This window comes from Kogia breviceps, chromosome 10 (genome assembly GCF_026419965.1).
Source record: "Kogia breviceps isolate mKogBre1 chromosome 10, mKogBre1 haplotype 1, whole genome shotgun sequence".
In the NCBI taxonomy this organism is placed as follows: domain Eukaryota; kingdom Metazoa; phylum Chordata; class Mammalia; order Artiodactyla; family Physeteridae; genus Kogia; species Kogia breviceps.
This window is the reverse complement of record NC_081319.1, coordinates 64,223,681-64,242,456: the sequence shown is the minus strand read 5'-3', so window position 1 is coordinate 64,242,456 and position 18,776 is coordinate 64,223,681. Positions and strand designations below refer to the sequence as shown.

At 38.4% G+C, this 18,776-nt stretch overlaps 1 protein-coding gene across 2 annotated transcripts in view; it reads left to right on the top strand.

Moving 5' to 3' along the window:
- The window catches only part of ZNF451 (zinc finger protein 451), an 87,214-nt gene that overhangs the window by 55,657 nt on the left and 12,781 nt on the right, over positions 1 to 18,776 (top strand). Inside the window, exons 11-14 of one of the 2 annotated variants that reach the window (XM_059078124.2) lie at positions 1,527 to 1,670; positions 5,906 to 6,036; positions 6,934 to 7,120; positions 15,730 to 15,798. In XM_059078124.2, coding sequence (XP_058934107.1) covers positions 1,527 to 1,670; positions 5,906 to 6,036; positions 6,934 to 7,120; positions 15,730 to 15,798 — 531 coding nt within the window. Of the gene's footprint in view, positions 1 to 1,526; positions 1,671 to 5,905; positions 6,037 to 6,933; positions 7,121 to 9,741; positions 9,835 to 15,729; positions 15,799 to 18,776 lie in introns of those variants that run through there. The other variant, XM_067005893.1, reaches the window with a different exon arrangement.

The window sequence follows — 18,776 nt, the reverse complement described above, 5'->3', positions numbered from 1 at the left end:
GAAGTCGAGTTGTTAAGTGGTAGCAAGAAACCAGGCAGAAAACTGAGGTATGGATCCCCTTGTCTGTGCTTACTTTAGGCTTCCCTTCTTCTATGATAAGATTAAGGAAGTCTAGAAGAGTGCAGTGTTTTCATTTTGTTTAGAAGTAAATTGTTTTCTTTAGAGTATAATTTTAAGTGTATATTCTTTTAAAGATGAACTCTTCATACGTTACACAATGTCAAGTGGAAAAAATGAAATATGTGAGTATTTTGGCTCATAAAATGTTTATGAACTACTGAGTTTTTATAGGCTTGCTCTGTAGCACATGTAGATCTCAGCATTGCCTTTAGTCACGGCATGTTTTATGTGAGAAATAATTAAATGACATACTATTGATCCATTCAACTCGATGTCAAACAGTGAAACCGTAGTCACACTATTTTATGTTCTGTTGTTTCCCTTTTGCTCTTGTGATTGCTTTTGGGGGATTTGTGTTGGTCTGTGTCTGATAGGAGGTCATTTTTGTATCTATTACTTAGTATTTTAAGAAGACAGATAAGAAGATGGGTGCTTTGGAAATGGGAAGATGGCAGTCTCTTTCTGAGAGAGTCTCTAGGAGATGGAGTAGAAGCTATCCATTTTTAAAATAGTATAAACATTTAAGGCTTGCATTGCTACCACTCGAAACTGTAAGGCTCTGTCAAGGTGGAAGGTATAAAAGAAGGAAAGAGGAGGGAGGGGAAGAGGAGGGAGAACAAGAGTTGCAGATGGTGGGAGGTGAGAGGCCCTGAGTTGACTGAGGAAGAGGTGTCCTTGGCGGGAGGAGCAGCAGGCCCTGTTTTGCACGAGTCACAGGAGCCTCTTGTTGGCTGTCTGGTGTCTGCTCTCGGGTGTGTGAGCACAGAGCCAGAGGGCTGCTGATGAATCAGTCTACATTAGGAAAAGAACAAACTCCTTGTGGCAAGAAAGTTCTTAGCAAGTAACCCTGAAAGTTTATTTTGATGGATGGTGCAAGTTTTTAGTTATTTAGCCTTAAAATTTGGTCTTCCATATCTTCCAGTAAACTAATTTTTTTAAAACTTCCTTTTTTTGTTGTTGGTTTTATTTTTTTCTTTTGCGATACGCGGGCCTCTCACTGTTCTGGCCTCTCCCGTTGCGGAGCACTGGCTCTGGACGCGCAGGCTCAGTGGCCATGGGTCACGAGCCTAGCTGATCCGCGGCATGTGGGATCTTCCCGGACCAGGGCACGAGCCCGTGTCCCCTGCATTGGCAGGCGGACTCTCAGTCACTGCGCCACCAGGGAATCCCTAAAAACTTCCTTTTATAAGTGACTTTTAAAGAAAGCCGGGATCAGTGGTACATATTTCTGAAATATTCAAAATACTTCTTATCTGATATAAATATAGCGTGTCATATACAGGTTTGGATTTCACAACATGGTTTAGATAGGAGTAAATAACATGCAAGATTAATATTAAGTTGGCAAATTGAAAAGTTTTTAGCTAATTCTTATCAAATTCATGTCGATGTTTCTCTCTTCTCAGATGAAGAGGTTGTTGAGCTCCCAGATGTGGATTACCTGCGAACCATGACTCACATCGTCTTTGTAGACTTTGATAACTGGTCCAACTTTTTTGGTCATCTACCAGGGAATCTTAACCAAGGAACATTTATTTGGGGCTTTCAAGGTATGGTTAATAAGGAACACATTTGAGACAACCTCCCTTTTTTTCCCCCTTAGAATATGATTTGCTTTAAAAGGACTCCTTTAGAACCTTCCTGAATAGAAGAAGATAGGAACATAATTGGAATTTTGTCACCTTGCATTGTAGTTACTCTGCTAGAATATTTTTCTCTTTACATTTCTCTGCAGTAAATATTTGCTCTATCTGGTGACCCACAGTGTGTGGATCTTTAGATACAGATTGAAAGAGCCTTTATTCAATACCTATAATGTGCCAGATACTGTACTTGGTACTAATGCATGCTTACTGATTGTTATAATTTTCTCCCTTTAAAATATAAGGAAGTAGGCTGAGAAGTTTATTTTTTACAAAGTACAAAAATAATAAATAGTAGAGTTAGCTTTCGAACTTGGGCCTCATGACTACAGGACTAATGTGTTTTCAACATAACTGCCTCTTCAGTTCATCCTTACTGTTCATAAATGTGCATCTTCACATAAATCTCCCTTCCAAGTACTAACCAGGCCCAACCCTGCTTAGCTTCCGAGATCAGATGAGATCGGGTGCATTCAGAGTGGTATGGCCGTAGTCTAAATCTCTTTACAAACCATTGACCAAACCTGGGAGAGAGACTCCTCTTTGATTAACTGAGGCTTAGTACAGTGAGCCTCTGATGTACAGGCATCCCTAGGAGATACTGTGGGTTCAGTTCTAGACCACTGAAAGTCACATGAATTTTTTGGTTTTCCAGTGCATATAAAAGTTATGTTTATACTATACTGTGGTCTATTTAGTGAGCAACAACATTATGTCTAAAAGAAATCTTAATTAAAACATACCTTGGGACTTGCCTGGTGGCACAGGTGGTTAAGAATCCGCCTGCCAATGCAGGGAACACGGGTTCGAGCCCTGGTCCAGGAAGATCCCATATGGCGTGGAGCAGTTAAGCCCATATGCCACAACTACTGAGCCTGCACTCTAGAGCCCGTGAGCCACAACTGTTGATCCCGAGTGCCACAACTACTGAAGCCTGCACCTAGAGCTCATGCTCCACAACAAGAGAAGCCACTGCAATGAGAAGCCCACGCACTACAACAAAGAGTAGCCCCCGCTCACTGCAGCCAGAGAAAGCCCGCAGGCAGCAACGAAGACCCAACGCAGCCAAAAAAAAAAACCTTATTGCTAAAATATGCTAACCATCACCTGAGCCTTCAGTGAGTTGTAATCTTTCTGCTAGGGGAGGGTTTTGCTTCCATGCTGATGGCTGCTGACTGATCAGGCTGGGGGTTGTTGAAGGCTGGGGTGGCTGCGACAGTTTCTTAAAATAAGACAACAATGAAGTTTGCTGCATCGGTTGACTCTTCCTTTCATGAACGATTTCTCTGTAGCATGCAATGGTGTTTGATAGCATTTTACCCACAGTAGAACTTTTTTCAGAATTGGAGTCAGTCTTCTCAAACCCTGCTCCTGTGTTATCAGCTAAGCTTATGTAATATTCTAAATCCTTTGTTGTCATTTCAATAGTCTTCACAGCATCTTCACCAGGAGTGCGTGCCTTCCCAAGAAACCACTTTCTTTTGGCTCATCCATAAGAAGCAACTCCTCATCCATTCAAGTTTTATCCTGAGATTGCAGCAATTCAGTCACATCTTCAGGCTCCATTTCTAATTCTAGTTCTCTTGCTGTTTCCCCCACATTTACAGTTCCTTTGTCTACTGAATTCTTGAACCCCTCAAAGTCATCCATGAGGGTTGGAATCAACTTCTTCCAGACTCCTGTGGATGTTGATATTTTGCCTTCTTCCCATCTTCCCAATCATGAATGTCCTTCATGGCATCTAGAATGGTGAATCCTTTCTAGAAGGTTTTCAATTTACTTTGCCCAGATCCATCAGAGGAATCACTATCTATGGCAGCAGTAGCCTTATGAAATTTATTTCTTAAATAATAATACTTGAAAGCCAAAATTGCTCCTTGATCCATGGTCTACAGAATGAATGTTGCATTAGGAGACATAAAAACAAAATGAATGTCATTGTACATCTGCATCAGAGCTCTTGGGTGACAAGGTGCATTGTCAATGAGCAGTAATATTTTGAAAGGATTCTTCTGAGCAGTAGGTCTCAAAAGTGGACTTAAAATATTCAAGAAACCATATTATAAACAGGTGCACTGTCATCCAGGCTTTGTTGTTCCATTTATAGAGCATAAGCAGGGTCAATTTAGCTTAATTCTTTTTCTTTCTTTTTTTAAAAAATAAATTTATTTATTTATTTGTTTATTTATTTTTGGCTGCATTGGGTCGTCGTTGCTGCGTGCGGGCTTTCTCTAGTTGTGGTGAGCAGGGGCTACTCTTCGTTGCGGTACATGGGCTTCTCATTACAGTGGCTTCTCTTGTTGCAGAGCACGGGCTCTAGGCGCACAGGCTACAACAGTAGTTGTAGCATGTGGGCTCAGTAGTTGTGGCTTGCGGGCTCTAGAGCACAGGCTCAGTAGTTGTGGCTCACGGGCTTTCTGCTCCGTGGCAAGCAGAATCTTCCCAGATGAGGGCTCGAACCCATGTCCCCTGCATTGGTAGGCAGATTCTTAACCACTGCACCACCAGGGAAGTCCTAGCTTAATTCTTAGGGGCCCTAGGATTTTCAGAATGGTAAATGAGCATTGGCTTGAAGTTTAAGTCACCAGTTGCATTAGCCCCTAACAAGAGAGTTAGCCTGTACTTTGAAACACTGAAGCCAGGCATTGACTTCTCTCTATCTGTGAAACTGCTAGATGGCATCTTCTTCCAATAGAAGGCTGTTTTGTCTACACTGAAAATCTGTTGTTTAGTGCAGCCACCTTCATGAATTATCTTAGGAATTATCTTCTGGACAACTTGCTGCAGCTTCTACATCAGCATTTGCTAGTTCACCTTACACTTTAATGTTATGGGGACGGCTTCTTTCCTTAAACCTCATGAACCAACCTCTGCTAGCTTCAGACTTTGCTTCTGCAGCTTCCTCACCTCTCTCAGTCTGCATAGAATTGAAGGCAGTTAGGGCCTGGCTCTGGATTGGGTTTTGGCTTAAGGGAATGTTGTGGTCATTTGATTTTCTATCCAGAGACTCAGACTTTCTCCATATCAGCAATAATGTTGTTTCACTTTCTTATCATTCATTTGTTCACTGCAGTAGCACTTTTAATTTCCTTCAAGAACTTTTCCTTTGCATTCACAGCTTGGGTAACTTTGTGGTGCAAGAGGCCTAGCTTTCAGCCTGTCTTGGCTTTTGACATGCCTTCCTCACTAAGCTTAATCATTGCTAGCTTTTGATTTTAAAAAACGTGAGACTCTTCCTTTCACTTGGACACTTAGAGGCCATTGTAGGGTTATTAATTGGCCTAATTTCAATATTGTGTCTGGGGGAAAAGGGAGGCCAGAAGGGAGGGGAGAAAGATGGGGGAGGGGCCATTCGGTGTAGCAGTCAGAACACACACAACATTTATCAGTTAAGTTTGCCGTCTTGTATGGGCGTGGTTCATGGCATCCCCAAACAATTACAATAGTAACATAAAAGATCACCATAACAAATAAAATAATGATGGAAAAGTTGGAAATATTGCGAATATTAACAAAATGTGACACAAAGTTAACAAATGCTGTTGGAAAAATGACGTCAATGAGCTCCCTCAGTGCAAGGTTGCCACCAACCTTCAATTTGTAAAAAACACAGTATCTGCAAAGCACAGTAAAGTGCAGTGAAACGAGGTATGCATGCCATGTTTGACAGGAAGCAGCATATAAAGAAGAGGACTAGGATTTAAGATAGAAACATGCTGACCTGGATAAGGTAGTCAGTACAACCTCTTAGTAAGTCCAGCTTTCCTGATTGCCCATCATTTTTATTCACTGAGCAGTCTTGACATATCTGTAAAAAAACCACTAATGCATACATTCATATAGAACAACAGCAGTCAAAGAATTTTCATGCACATTACTTTTGATTCTGCTTAACATCCCTGTGAGTTTTCAGGTTAATAGGCAGATTTGGGGAAGTCGGTATACTTCCCCAAGATTTAAGCAACAACCTGGTGATACCTGCACGAGAACTGCCTTGTTCTGCCTTCTAATCTGGTACTTTTCCTCTAGAAACATTTTTTTTCTAGTATTTATTTTTCCTTATAGAGTTTTCAGTTGTATCTAGTGTTCTGTTCTTTTTCTCTTGTTTGACTCATCATTTATGCCTTTTCTAAACATAATAGGAGGAAATACCAACTGGAAGCCTCCCATCAACTGTAAGATCTATAATTACCTGAACAGGATTGGATGCTTCTTCCTTCACCCTCGCTGTAGTAAAAGAAAAGATGCTGCTGATTTTGCCATATGTATGCATGTGAGTCATTGTTTTATTCAAAATCGAATGTGAAGCTAGGACCCATTTGGATTTTTTTCCCTCTTGAATCATAATGACACTGTAGATTCCTTTTCAGTGTTGTGCTTTTTGTATAAAACCTTTTGCATCAGGTTCTACTTACGACTATTGAGGGCAGGAACCCATAGCGTGTGTTTACTGCTTCATCCCCAGTTCCAGCAGACTCTCAGCTACTCATAGTAGACCCTCAGCTATTTCTAGAGTAAATTATCAGGAGATGACACTCCTTGACGCATGAGGCACTTTCACATTTTAACATCTCTGAAATGGGGGGCACCATAGCAGTCACTGTTGGCCCAGATGGAATTTGCACTTGCTTCTGTCTGCTAGTCACCTGGAGAAACAACCCACTTGAGACCCAGTTTAAATTAAATTCTCTGCTTAAGGATTTTTGTGTCACACTGATACTCTGCAAACTTGTTGACTGCTGCTTATGTTTTAAACCACAAGATAGTTTCTTTTTCCATCTAGCCAATTCTAAGACTGAGTTATGCAAATTACTTTGCTTACCTTTTCTCTATGGCAGATTCATTTTTTATTTACCCTCAGGTTGAGCGCATAGCCCTGTTAGTGTTCCACCTTTATGTGGGGGCCTCCTGTTATACTCTTTTTGGCTTTTTTTTTCTTTCTTTCTTAGTGGCATATAAAAGAGCTTATCTTATAACTGACAGCATTTTATATTTGATTAAATATGGTATATTTCATTTATGAACTAGATCTTTATATCATACTTTGGTGGGAGCAAGGGAAAAAGCTAAATACATGTTTCTAGGTATGTGTTCATTCTGAAATAGTTGTAACTTGACTGGAAGCTCAGACGCTGATTTTTATCAACTTGTGCCATTTTTTCCAACTTAGGCTGGCCGTCTGGATGAACAGCTGCCCAAGCAGATTCCTTTCACCATCCTCTCAGGAGATCAAGGTTTTCTGGAGCTAGAGAATCAATTTAAGAAGACTCAGAGGCCAGCACATATACTCAACCCTCACCACTTAGAGGGAGATATGATGTGTGCCTTGTTAAATAGCATATCTGATACCACCAAAGGTATGCAGCTGCAGCCACAGTGCAAACTGCCCAAGAGGAAGAGACTTCACTCCTGAGAGAAACCAATAAACTGCTCTCCACTAGTGCCTTGCTGCCTACTCACTAAACCACCATGCGCTCATGCCTCTATCGTATTTTTTTCTCTTATCTCACTTTTACTTTGAGTGTATTAGAAGGAGAATGAATTCATAATATTTTAGAGCCCTTTTTTAATCTAATGGATGAAATTTATATTCATATATTTAAAATATATACTTATGGTTTGAGATACGCTAGTATAGTTTTGCAAAGCTCAGAATCCAGATCTTCATTTCATTTCTAAAATTCTAAATTTATCTTCAGTTTTTCAGAAAGCAAAGTGCTTATAGGAGAAACCAGAAAGCAATAAATGCTAATATGGCAATACTAAAAAATAAAAAATAAAAATTTTAGAGGTTGACAGTGGCAAAATGATGCCCTGAGAGATCTTTATTGCCTTGAAGGGCTAGTCACCCCCTGTCCTACACTCTTCTCTGCCTTTCTGAGATTATTCAATGAAAGGGCATGCTGATGTCCAATTTCACTAACCAGTATTTAGGTAGGAAAGGATGTAATTCTAGGGATCCAGCTAGGTTTTTGTTTTGGTTTTGTTTTTGTTTTTTGTAATTTCTGAAATGTGGGTAGGAGAGAATAAAAGAGTAATTTTTAAATATCCTAATAATTTGCAGCCATGAATATGGTTTGAAGGTATTGATGAATGACCTCAATGAAAAGCTGATTACTTTTTGGAATTTTTATTATATGCCTTTAAATTGTCCAAGTGTGTTCTCCTCCTAGCTATTTTCTTCTTTCTACATATATAGAGCCACATTTTGATTGAAGATCTAGTCTGAAGAACTTTGCTCTAACTACTTATTGCATTGGATCAATTCACTTCTGCAAAGTTAGGAACTGTTAAGCTACTGGCACAATTGCACTCTTTAAAGAAAAATCAGCTCTGTTTTGCATATTTATGTCATGCTTTAGTACTGAATTTTGTCTTCCTATTCTGTAGTTTCTGTTTTCATTCACTTGCTTTTTCTGTCTGCGGCAGGTTTTTTTCTTTTCTTCCTTTTCTTAAAATTTTTAATTAATTTATTTTATTGGAGTATAGTTGATTTACAATGTTGTGTTAGTTTCTACTGTAGAACAAAGTAAGTCAGTTATACGTCTACATATATCCACTCTTTTATTTATTTATTATTTTTTAAATATTTATTTCGCCGTGTGGGGTCTTAGTTACGACATGTGGGATCTTCATTGCAGCGTACAGGCTTCTCTCTAGTTCTCTAGTTGCAGTGTGTGGGCTTCTCTCTACTTGTGGTGTGTGGGTTTTCTCTCTGTAGTTGTGGCCCACGAGCTCCAGGGCGTGTGGGCTCTGTAGTTTGTGGCACGTGGGCTCTCTCGTTGAGGTGCACAAGCTCAGTAGTTGTGCATGGGCTTAGTTGCCCCGCAACATGTGGGAATCTTAGTTTCCTGACCAGGGATTGAACCTGTGTCCCCCACATTGGAAGGCAGATTCTTTACCATTGGACCACCGGGGAAGTCCCTCTTCACTCTTTTTAAAATTCTGTTCCCATATAGGTCATTACAGAGTATTGAATGGAGTACCCTGTGTGTCTGTGGCTTTTTTTAATCTCTTTTTCTCCCATTCTTTTACCATCCCTTCCCCGATCCTTAACAACATCTACTTAACATCTTGAAAAATATTTATATTTTTACCTTTGCTACCTAGGCCAACCCCCTTTTCTTCCTCCTATGCTGCTGCTCTGGGGAGCATTTCTTTTGTAATTTAGAACATGAGACCTGTAATGGATTTGCCTTTCTTTCAACTTTATTTGGAATGAGAGCTGCATATGAGTAGGTCTGCATGGGTATATTAGGGTTGGAGGTGAAGTATAGGTTATTGTTATATACCGATGTTCTTTTCTGAATGTCTCTTATGCTCTAGCCTTGTTTTTTTTTGACATATACTTTAATTTCCTTTTTCACTCATCAGTGTCATAAACCACTCTCTATGTCAGAATATAGAATTCTCTAGGTATTTTTTTTTTAATCATTCATTTGTAATCAGTGCTCGTTTGAACTTACTGCTCTTTGGGGGCACATGTATACTTTATTCTGAATTTTTGTGAAATACAGAGACCGTGCAGTACATAAAGAAGGGCATGGTCTTTGATTCGAATACCTACTTTGCTGCTTTTTAGCTGTGTGATTTCAGGCAAGTTACTCAACTTTTTCTGAGTCTCACTTTTCATATCTATAAGGTTGTAAGAATTAGTGATACATATAGTGTCTAGCATAGCATAAGAAAGAGGTGCTCAGTAAGTAGCATATATTATTAATTATTACTACTGTAAAAAGGAAATATGGTTCCTAGCCACTATATATTCTTTTAGTTTTTCTTTCCATTTTTTTCATTTTAGTAAAATATACATAAGATTTACCATCTTAACCATTTTGAAGTCTCCAGTTGAGTGGTATTAACTGCATTTACATTGTTGTGCGGCCATCACTGCCATCCATCCCCAGAACTCTTTTCATCTTGCAAAACTGAAACTCCATACCCATTAAACAACAACTCCGCACTCCCCTTCCCCCAGGTCCTGGCACCCACCATTCTGTTTCCTGTCTATGAATTTGACTACTCTGAGTATGTCGTGTAAGTGAAACCATGCAGCCTTTGTATTTTTGTGGCTGGCTTATTTCACTGAGCAAAATGTCCTCAGGTTTCACCCATGTTGTAGCCTATGTCAAAATGTCCTTCCTTTCTAAGGCTGAATAGTACTCCATTGTATGTATATACCCCCTTTTGCTTATCCGTTTATCCGTTGATGGACACTTGGGTTGCGTCCATGCTTCAGCTATTGTGAATCATGCTGTTGTGAACATGGGGGTACAGACATCTCTTCGAGATCCTCCTTTCAGTTCTTATGAGTATATACCCAGAAGTGGAATTGCTGGATCATATGGTAATTCTGTTTCTAATGTATTCATTCATTCATTCATTCATTCATTCATTTATGGCTGTGTGGGTCTTTGTTGCTGCGCAAGGGCTTTCTCTAATTGTGGCGAGTGGGGGCTACTCTTTGTTGCAGTGCATGGGCTTCTCATTGTGATGGCTCTTCTTGCTGCGGCGCACGGGCTCTAAGCACGCAGGCTTCAGTAGTTGTGGCGTGCAGGCTCAGTAGTTGTGGCTTGTGGGCTGTAGAGCACAGGCCCAGTAGTTGTGGTGCATGGGCTTAGTTGCTCCGCGGCATGTGGGATCTTCGCAGACCAGGGCTTGAACCCATGTCCCCTGCATTGGCAGGTGGATTCTTAAGCACTGCACCACCAGGGAAGTCCTATTTCTAATTTTTTGAGAAATCGCCATACTGATTTTCCACATGGACTGTACCATTTTACATTCTCACCAGTAGTGCGTAAGGGTTCCATTTTCTCTGCATCCTTGCCAACAATTGTTATTTTCTGATTTTTGTTTGTTTTTATAGTAGCTATCCTAATGGGTGCGAAGTGGTATTTCATTTTGTTTTTGATTTCCATTTCCCTGATGGTTAGTGACATTGAGCATCTTTTCATGTGCTATAGCCACTACATTTTAAAAGTAATGAAAATTATTAAAATTAAGTGGCCAAAGAAGTGTAGTCTTTAAGTCACATATTTTATTTAGGTCTGGTTTTAAAGATGCTTTTATAACTCTAAAATTTAAAAAAATATTATGCTGAATCACAGTATGTTCAGATTCAGTTTAAGACAAATTTTCTTCTTCATGGAAGACTGAAAGGCATCAAATTGCCTGCTAATGAACTTTATAATAAGAAAAATCAAAGAACAGTGACTTTCTTGGGTAACTTTATTCCTTCACCTTTCCTAATAAATGGCTTTGTTAATAGTAGAGTAATAGTCTTTGTTAAGAAATGATATTTAATATGTATTGGGACTGAGAAACGTCTCTCAGTGTCCACAAATACTGCAGTTCATGTTGGGCCTGTAGTGTAGTTTTGGTTACCACGAGAATGCCAGGGTAACTCCTTCCATCTAGCTTAACCCAGTGTCCTGTCTTCAGATCTGACAACCAGTTATTTTAAGGCAGTGTGGTTTGGGGGTAGGTGTCGATGGACCTTTTTGGGAATCTGAAAAAAGCTTTCTAAACCTCTTTCCCCCAAATGGACATGTACAGTAAGTCCCCTACATATGAACCTTCAAGTTGCAAACTTTCAAAGATACAAACGTGCGTTCGCATGTCCAGTCACGTAAGTTAGTTCACGTGTCTGGCGTACTTTGTCACATGCGTGCATCCTCTACAAGTGGTTGTGTTTTGGTGTACTTTACTGTACATGACTGTATAGAGTACAGTAGTACAGTATCTTTATTTCAAGCCCAGGATGTCCAGAAGCAAGCATAAGCCTCGGTGATGTAGCTGGTACTACTGTACTTTTCAAGGTACTGTATTGTAAGATTAAAAATGCTTTCTTTATTTTTTGTGTTTGTTGTTTATGTATTATTTGTGTGAAAAGTATTATAAACCTATTACAGTACAGTATTATATAGCTGATTGTGTTAGTTGGGTACCTAGGCTAATTTTGTTGGACTTACGAATGCGCTCTCGGAATGGAACTTGTTTGTATGTAGGGGATTTATTGTACGTACAATATCACGTACAGCTTTGGGGGTCTGTCGTTTCAAGGCTCCTAGCTACCAACCAGCCACCCCACAAACTCTCTTACAAGTAACACACAGTGAGAAGTTCTCTCATGTTTTACAAGCAATATGGTGATTTTTCACATTTTTTAAATCTCTGCCATAGCATAGACAAATGATAGAAGCTTGAACCTCTTATTTCTTTCTAACTTTTCAGAAATTTTCCATTATTAGGACCATAAAGTGGTTTTATTACTCCTATGTAAACAGGAAGAATCTGTTGAATAGTGTTGTCAGAATCAGTGATCATATGGTATCTTATACTTTCTTTTTTGCCAGTTTTTCAGTTAATTGAAAGTTTTTTCAGGAGATACTTATTTCAGTAGAAATAGAGGTATTGGGAAGTTGCTGGCTCCATGTATGAATGCCAGTCATTTGATCATAAGGTCTTATATCTTTGCTTGGTAGGGAGAGGACAGGTAAGTAGTGCTACTGCTGCTACTTTGTTAGATCTCTGACTTGGTTGAGTTAAATCAGTTACCCTCTCTAGCAAGGTGAGCCTTTATACTAAGTTTGAAATTTGAATATGTCATGGTTTTTGCCCTTTAAACTCACTCTCCTTCTATGCATCAGGGTTCCAGCACCAACGTTTTGATTACAGCTATGATATATGTGTAAATCCCTGTAGAGATGTGTAAAAATATTAATCCGTCCTGAATTGACACTCTTGGGCCCCTTATCCTTCATCAGTTCTATTCTATATTGTACTCATTTTCACTTTTAAAAAATTTGCCAAGATACATGGATCCTTTCTAGTGATCCTAGTCAGAGGACCAGGTAGACTTTTTCTTCTTTTATGCTTTTCACACTTTATTCACAAGTGTGTGTTCATTCTAACTCAAGCCTCATGTTTCAAAGATGCAGATATCACTTGTCACTTCAATTTTTTTTTTTTTTTTTTTTTTTGCGGTACGCGGGCCTCTCACCGCTGTGGCCTCTCCCGTTGCGGAGCACAGGCCCCGGACATGCAGGCTCAGTGGCCATGGCTCACGGGCCCAGCCACTCCGCAGCATGTGGGATCTTCCCGGACCGGGGCACGAACCCGGGCCCCCTGCATTGGCAGGCGGACTCTCAACCACTGCGCCACCAGGGAAGCCCCTTCAATGTTGTTTTAAAGAAATAAAAGGAGCTAACCTTTATTGAGTACCTACTGTGTGCCAGCCACCATGCTAGCTGCTTTTTGTACTTGTAGTGTTTGAAGATGTTTAAACATGTTCAAAGAACTTATGCATGTTGTTTAATCCTCTTTTCAACACTGTGAGTTAGGATGTATTAGATCGCCCCCTTTCATAGATGAGGGAGCAGGGGGCCCAGGAAGGTTAAAATAGCTGTCTGAGGCCACACAGCCATCACCTGTGAAGGCTGAGGCTTTCACTGACACAAAGCCCTGATTTTATTATGTAGAGAATCCATTGTGCATTGTTGGCTCTTACCGTGTCCTTGAGGAATGAAGATGAGACACTCTGTTACAGTCTAACGACATTGCAGAGTGTGTGTAGATAAAAATAACATTTAGGAAGATGCTTTTTTAATTTTTTTTTTTTTTTTTTTTTGGTAGAAGGTAAAAAGATTTGATTGTGGGTTCTGGTACTTTAAAAAGTAAGCTGATTATGTGTCAAGCATAGCCAACTTACCATTGTAAGTTCCCTGGGATCTTTTGTCTTGTAGGTAAACCAAGAAGCCCCATTTTCTTTTCTTCAGACTGTAGAAATGCAGTCTCAGTGTGAGGGCAGGCTGAGTTAAAGGGACCACGCTAGCACCATTTTTATTTACCCCATGTGACGTTGCTCCTGGCTTGTAGTATGCTCTTTGTAAAGTAAAATAACTATGCGACTTGTTTTTACTGTTTTGACCATACATCTTAAGGTTTTGTTTGTTTGTTTGCTTTTACTTTCCAGAGTATTATGTTATTGCACCTACTTCAACCACATTCTTGATGACTGAATTTCTGAGTTGCCATTTTCTACTATTAGTCACCGCCATTGCTTATATAAAAAAATTCTCTGGGCTCTTAAAGATCTGTTTATGTAATAGAACTTGGCTGTATCTTGTAGGTTAGTTCAAGAACATTGTTTGCTTTATGTAAACACAGTTTTTAAAAACACAGTTTTGTGTATTCAGTTGTTTATACTTCAGTAATTAAACATCTTCCTTCCAGTTTTATGTAAAGTTTGAACTTTCCTAGAATATTTTTTCTTAGGTAATGCAAGGAGGGACTTGAGCATAGGCTGTTATGAATTAGTGAATTTAAATTGAAAACAGACTTTACTGTGCTTTGACATGATTTTTGTTGAATCTGAACACTGTCCTTGGGTTGTCTGGTTTATGGCCCTGGGACTTTGTTGTGTCTGTTTGGTTTGTGTCTTCATTTTAGAATGAATGGGATGGAGGCATTAAGTATGGTTGGTACAAATTATACAGGTTTTTAAAGCCATCTTAAAAATTGAACATACTAGTTCACCCATGCTGTGAAAGTGTAGGTGATTGAAGCAGTGGCATGCCCTATATGAAATAGTTGTTGAACCTAATTCTAAGCATCTATCTGCCTGCTTGCTCAGCCTGTTGATGAGACTATATAGGTTGTTGCTTTGGGCACCATCCTAGAAATCTATATGATACAGTTAATTCTGTGCAAGATACTGAAAAATAGGGGAAAAAAATTCATGATTTTCTCTCTTCTACAGATGGGGCTGATTGAGGCAAACGAAACCTTTAAAAATTTTTTCAACGTAGTGTCAAGCTAAACCTTATGATTCAAACCTGCAGTTTTGCCTTTAGGTCTTGGTTGCCATGATGAATTGTTTAGGCCAGTTACCACATACTGCTTTTGACTGGCCTTGACTTTGAATTGTAATAAAAGAAACCTTGGGTATTTTCTCTTTGTTCCTAATGTTTTAAGGCTAAAGTTTTTGTTCTTCACATTGTAAATGTAATCTTTTATTTCACTAAAACACAGCTTGAAATATTTGAAGTAGTAGGTGTATATAACATATTGTAGAAAAAGCAATAGTTCTTTTGCTGGAATAGCAAAAGGTGACTCGTAATAAATTTTTGCAGCAAAGGAATAGAAGAGAAATATAGTGGTTTTTATTTATAAACAATGATATATTGATAAATTTTTTAATGTATATTTTAAGTTTTTATATATTTTCACAGAAACAAATATGTCCATGTGATTTGTATTGAATACACAATCAGGGTTATTTAAACCCTGATTCAGTCACTCTGATAGAAATTGATTTAAATGTAGTAAAGGTGAAAAGCCAAATACTGGGTCCCTGATGGTACCACGTTCATATTTTAAGTGACTTTTGTAATACCCGGTCAGTCATGTGATTATTTTAAAGCCTTAGGTCTCTCAGTAAGCATATAAGGCATCAAGTGAGTTTGTGCCATGCAGAGACACTGTTAATATAAATCTATGGTCTCTATAGAGATGAATGCATATGATTTTCAAAATACAGGAGAATTTTATCTGTCATCATTAAAAATCTTTTAAAGATGATTTCATGCAAATGAAACTTTGGAGTTTATTTGCTAGATCCAAATAAACATACTAGCTTTTAAAAATTTACAGTTTTTAAAATATACTAGGATTTTATATTTCCTCAACATGCAAAAAGAACTTCAAATAATTTTTTGAATATGGAGCCCAAATCAAATTGCCTATTTCATTCATTTTTATTTTTTTCTCAATTTAAGTAATATTATTTGGTAAGCATTAAGAAACACACCAACCTCTAAGGAAAGTTGTGTAATACTAATGGATTGTAATTAGTAAGCTTGGGTATGGGAGAAGTCATTGAAAGTCATATTGTCTTAGAATACATAAATTATGGCACAATAACTTTTTCAGAAGTACATTTGTATTTATTGATTCTTCCTTACAGAATGTGACAGTGATGATAACCTGGGTATGAAGAGTACTTCAATGGGAGAAGAATTCAGATCCACAGAAGGTAACCTAATCCCTTCCTGACTGTACCTGTATGCTTTTTTAAAATTTCTCCCTCTTTCACTTCATCCCTCCTACTCCCTCCTACCACTGAGCATAAAAAAAAGAAAAAATTTTTTCTCTCATTTAAAGGATAGTTTGCATTTCCTCGTGTAAGATGATTTAAGGGCTAGAACAGGAATCAGCCAGTCGACTGCCTGGTTTTGTAAATATGGTTTTATTGGAGCTCAGCCACACTCTGTTGTGTAAGTATTGTCTGCGCTGTCGCTTTGACACTGCAAGAGCAAGGGTGAGTAGTTGTGATACAAATGGTATAGATCCTCCCCCACCCCGCAACCAAGCCTGAAATAAATATTTTCCGACCCTTTGCAGAAAAAGTTGCTGTCCCAGGGATAGGAGAAGATTTTGGTATCCTAATTTTTATTTATTTTGAGTAGTATTAAATTAAGAATATTAAAGCTATGCAGTAGAACTATGAAAACAAGCACTTACATCTGAATATTAATGGACTTTTAAAATTAATTATGTTTCCCTCCTCTTAAAGGAAAAGGTATTTCCTTCCATAGGTTAAAGAGAACTTTTTATATTACTTCACATCAAATTATTTACTTGCTGTGCCACTATTTGGTTGTGAAATAAGTCCAGTTTTTACTGTGGTTTTTCCATAACAGACTGTGCTTTTTAATAACCCTGGGGGGAAATGAAACAACAGATTTTGGAAAATACTTGAAGCTTCACTGAAGTAGTTGAAACTTTTATATTGGCATCTTTGACATTCAAGGACAACAGTAGGAGTCATAGTATAGTTCCAGTGTAGTATTTATAACTAGTTGTTCTATGAAGTAAGGATATAATGCTCTAATTTCAAGAAAAATCAAAGTGGTGTTACGTGTGTGTTTTCTTTCATTTCCTGATGCTTTATGTAAAATGAGTGTGAGAAGCACATAGTGTTCCACTTGTAAGTTAGGGAGTGTGGCCTCCTCTGTACTTGCCTCTAATACCTTCCTTTCCCCCTTCTTTTCCCCCAACAAGAACTAGCTCAAATATCATCTCTTAGGTTGAACTGTATAGAATTACCAATTTTGTAAACAATTTTGTTTGATCAGTGCCTCTTAGAACTTCCATTTTTAGAGAGAGCTACTCACTACCACTCCTAGACTCCCTCCAATTTAAACTGTTTTTTTTGTTTGCATCTCTCATCCCCACCAGACTATGAGCTCCTCAAGGAGTAGGATCATGTTTCATTTATCTTTATTTCAACAACACGTAGCACAGTGTTTAGCACTAAATGATTGTTGAATGAATAAACTTATAGTAGAGCTACCAGGACCCATCTCCCTATAACTGAATACAGGAAATTAAGACAGAGGCCATTTGGCTTGGAGAATATTGGGTGATTTTGTTGACCCTGCACCATGGGAGCAAAGTGATGTTCTAGTCTAGACCTAATAGCAAAATTCAAAAAAGTATAAATAACTTCTCAAATCTCTTCTCATTCCTTCCCTTCCCAACACAACACTTTAAAAGCCTGACAAATGGGTGGTCAAAAGCAGGATCAATTTGCTTGTGATTTTTTGCCTTGAGGAAAGGCAGTTCCTCTTGTCGCCCCATCTCCCCCCACCATGATTTATCTCCAATCTTCTGTCTCATTCTTTGTTGTTCTCTGTAGACCAGTATCAGATTGTAACTACCCAAGTCAATCATAAAGGTCCTATTTTATCTCAGCTCTGCTGCTTACAAGTTATATAATATTGTGCAAGTCCCTTAACTTCACTGTGTGTCACTTTCCTCAGGAATACTAGTATACCTACCTTACTAGAGTAGCCTGGCACATGGTAAGCAGTGTATGTATTGGTTGCTGCTGCTGTTATTGTGATTTATTTATTTATTTATTTATGGCCACACAGCTTGCAGGATCTTAGTTCCCCAACCAGGGATTGAACCTGTGCCTTTGGCAGTGAAAGTGCAGAGTCCTAACCACTAACAAGAGAATTCCCTATGATTTTCATCATTATCATTAGTCACTGTTACCTGCATCTAAGGTGTGCTCTGGAAGTATGCACACTTAACAGAGGTATTCTGACTCAAATCCCTGGAAAAGAAAGAAGACAGCATTATGTGGGTGATTGCCAATGCAAAACAATCTTTCTGTAAATGTCAGCAATTTGCCTTAGAGTTCCTTCAAATAATAGCAGTCATCAATATAATTATTAATATTATAATATAACATAAACAGTAAAACTCTATATTGTGGCCAGTTTAAAGAATAAAGAAAGGATAAGAGACTAGTGTGTTCAGTTTTTACTTCAATTAATGCTTACGAAAAATCTAATACTTTGAAAACTGCTCTTAATCTTAACAACTTATGAGAGTCAGAATATTCCCCGTATTTTACATAAAAACTTAGTCTTCCAAACTTTAATTTGTCTTCAGATTCACAGTCTCAAAATGATTGGAGCATGGTTCAATATAGGTCTTCTAACTCCTATTACTGGGTTCTTTCTTATTTTGTCATATTACCTCTCTTTCAAAGAGAGTCAAATTAAGGCAGAGAGAAAAGAGAAACATAGACTTAGCCATATAAAAGAAAAACAAGGACATATTTGCCATAAATGTTCTTTATTTTTTCATATAGATTTGAGCCATGGTCTAATGTCCTTTCAGTTCAACCTGAATGATTCCCTTAGCATTTCTTGCAGGGCAGATCTGCTAGTAATACCAAACTCCTTTAGCTTTGTTTTGATTTCTTCTCCATTCTTTCTGGATATAGAATTCTTGCTTGACACGTCTGTTTTTTGTTTTTTGTTTTCCCTTTCAGCACTTTAAATATATCTCACTGCCTTCTGGTCTCCATGATTTCTGATGAGAAATAAGCTATTAGTGTTATTAAAAATTTTACATGTGATGAGTTGCTTCCCTCTTGCTGTTTCTGTTGATTTTGGCTTTTGACAATTTGACTATAATTTGTCTCAGTGTGGATCT